Source organism: Eimeria acervulina, genomic scaffold (assembly GCF_000499425.1).
Source record: "Eimeria acervulina Houghton genomic scaffold, Eah_scaff922, whole genome shotgun sequence".
In the NCBI taxonomy this organism is placed as follows: Eukaryota; Apicomplexa; class Conoidasida; order Eucoccidiorida; family Eimeriidae; genus Eimeria; species Eimeria acervulina.
The window spans coordinates 1470-4722 of NW_013549517.1; the positions used below are offsets into that span (position 1 = coordinate 1470).

Sequence of the window (3253 nt, forward strand, 5' to 3'; positions counted from 1 at the left end):
AAAAATATTTGCAACAAACCTACACTTAACGCATTATTTACAAAGGATAGCAGTTGTTGCACGGCTCCTTTGTTAATATATATAAATATATATATAAATATTTATATGTATTAAAATTTATATATATTTTCTTTGCATCTATATATGCATGTAACTATTAGTATTTATATATATCTTCCTAATATAGATCATACATATGCGTATATAATATATATATATATATATGTATATATGTATATATATATACATATACTAGTCCTTTATATATATATATATATACATTCTTTTATGTTTTCGGCGGTACAAATAAGAACATCATATTATTTGTATATTTTTTATTACTGAGGATATAAATCCCCAAGCAGCTTCAAGCGCTATTTGATGCATACACCACATGGGGCCCTGTACAGCAGCATTTGGGGCTGCATGCGAGATATATAATATGCTTTTAATATATATTCTTTATATATATATAATATAATGTATTATATAATATATGGATGTATTAAATATTATATATGTAAACTATAAATATTATATATGTAATAATGCTACATTCTATATTAAATATAACTATATATATATATATAGTATATATATATCTCTATACTCTGCTACAACTCAGTTGCTGCTAAGAAACCGCTAGAAACAAAACAGACAAACAAAAAGCAAACGCCTCTCTCCGTTAACAACAAATGCAAATGCATGCAAATGCATGCAGAAGAGCTCCTCACGCTTCTAATAATAATAATAATAATATCAATTATTATTATTATTATTATTATTATTATTATTATTATTATTATAACACCAGCCAACAAGCCAACAAACAAAGCAAAGAAAGAAATAAATAAATAAGCAAACAAACAAACAAACAGCAACACCTTGAGGGCCCCTGCATATTATATATATATATATATATATATTATACATATTATATATATTATATATATACTTATATAAATAAACAAATTTGTATTGTAGACGGTGCATTTGTGTTCTGCTTCTGATGCAGGTGTATATACACCCTAGCAGCAGCTGCATGCGCTGCAGCAGCAAGAAATGCAGCAGCAGCAGATAGAGACAAACAACAGCAAACACACGCCACATGCAAATCAGCTGTCTCCTGTCTCCTCACAACCCTCTCCCCATTCACTTAACAGCAGCATCAGCAGCAGCAGATGCTGCTGCTGCTGCTGCTGCTACTGCTGCTGCACCTGTTGCTGCTGCTGCTGTTGCTGCTGCACCTGTTGTTGTTGCTGCTGCCGCTGCACCTGTTGCTCTTGTTGCTGCTGCTGCATTTGCTGCTGCTGCTGCTGCTGCTGCTGCTGATCGATCCTCCAACACCTCAGCAGCTTTAAAAGCCAACCCTATGGGGGCCCCGCAGTCTCTTCAAAGGCCCAAGGGTCGCATCCGTGCTGCTGCTGCTGCTGCTGCTGCTTGTGCTGCTGCTGCTGCTTGTGCTGCTGCTGCTGCTTGTGCTGCTGCTGCTGCAGCTGCTGCTGCGCAGGGTCATGCCTATCGGTTGCTGCTTCTGCTGCTGCTGTTGCGTTTGCTGCAGTTGGCTGCAGCTCTGCTGAACCTGTGTCCGTCATGGGCGGCAAGGAAAGCTGCTGCAGCTGCTGGACGAGATGTTGCTGCAGCTGCTGCTGCTGCTGCTGCTGCTGTTGCTGCTGCTGCTGCAGTTGCTGCTGCTGCTGCTGCGCAGCAGCTGCAGCCAACCCGGTGGCATGCGTGCCTGTATAGTACGCGCCTATACTGCTGCCAGTGCTATTGGTGGTGCTGTTGCTGTTGCTGTTGCTGCTGCTGCTGCTGCTGCAGTAGGTGCTGTTGCTGCTGCTTGCATGCGTTGTAAGCGGGGGAGAGTAAGCAACGAACAGCACTAGCGGCGTTTCTGCTGCAGCAGCAAATAGATGCGCAATCAAAGGAGGGACACAAAAGGCTGCACCCTTTGTTAACATAACTTTCTCTTCTCTCTCTCCTTCAACGACTCTCAGCCATCCTCTGCCTGCTAATACAACACCGCATAAAGCTGCATGCAAGTGCAGCCTCCAAACAGGGGCCCCTGCTGCAGCAACAGGGGGGCCCCACACCGTCTCAATGCTGCAGCTTAGCTGCCGCAGCGAAAATAACGGGGTTAAGTGCGCACCCCCAACACTGCCTTCTGCTGCTGCTGCTCCTGCTGCTGCTGCTGCTGCTGCTCCTGCTGCTGCTGCTGCTGATGATGATGATGCTGCTGCTGCTGCTGCTGCTGATGATGATGATGATGATGATGAGGGAGACGGCGAGGAGGATTCGTCTCCTGCTGTGCTACATCCGGCGTCTCCTGCTGCTGCTGCTGCTGCTGTTGCTGCTGCTGCTTCTGTACCGCGTGTGCCAGCAGCAGCAGCAGCAGCATCATCATCTGCAGAAGCAGCAACAGCTGGAGGAGAGGTCTCTGTACTTCCAGCAGTTGACGACCCCTCATCCCCGCACGAGGTACTAGCAGCAGCAGCAGCAGGAGCTGCAGCAGCAGCAGAAGCTGCTGCTGGTGATGCTGCTGACTGCGTGTCCGCAGCAAGAATAGCAGCAGCAGCAGCAGGAAGCAGCTTCTCTTGCCACGCTTCCGCGGGGATCCAGAAGGAGGGAGTTTCTGCTGCTGCTGCTGCTGCTGTTGCTGTTGTTGCTGCTGTTGCTGCTGCTGTTGTTGCTGCTCCTGCTGCTGCTGCTGGCTGTAGGTGTTGCAGGTGCTTTGTCACGGCGCCTGCAAGGACAGGCTGCTGCTCTGCTGCTGCTGCAGTGGTTGTTGCTGCTGGTGCTGCAGCAGCAGCAGCAACAGCTGCTGCTGCAGCAGCAGATTCCTCTCCGCTGCCGCCTGGCAGAGGCATGAAAGGAGTCGCCGCTCCCAAGGGTAAATAAACGAGGCTGCTGCTGCTGCTGACGCTGCTGCTGATGCTGCTGCTGTGATTGTTGCTGCTGCTGCTTGTGCTGCTGGTGCTGTTGCTGCGAAAGAGCGTTGGAGCAGCCAGCGGGGGCTCTCCCTTAACAAACCCCCAGCAGTCTGAGGTTTGCAGCTGCCTTGCAGCAGCAGCAGCAGCAGCAGCTACAGTAAGAAAGTCACTTGACTGCAGCAGCTGCTGCTGCTGCGCCTGTTGCTGCTGCTGCTGCTGCTGCTGCTGCTGCTGCGCCTCCGGCCATAAGACCGTGTGGGGAGGCCTCATGTGAGGGTTCCAGTGAAGCTGCAAATTCCCTAAGGAGCTACCTGCTGCTGCTG

The 3253-nt window shown here is 47.8% G+C and overlaps 1 protein-coding gene across 1 annotated transcript in view; it reads right to left on the minus strand.

The window, feature by feature from the left end:
* Positions 1–1370: 1370 nt before the first annotated feature.
* The window catches only part of EAH_00052150 (hypothetical protein, conserved), a gene marked incomplete at both ends in the record, with an annotated part of 2851 nt that continues 968 nt past the window's right edge, over positions 1371–3253 (minus strand). The window contains one exon of the mRNA XM_013394096.1: positions 1371–3250. Coding sequence (XP_013249550.1) covers positions 1371–3250 — 1880 coding nt within the window. The remainder of the gene's footprint in view (positions 3251–3253) is intronic.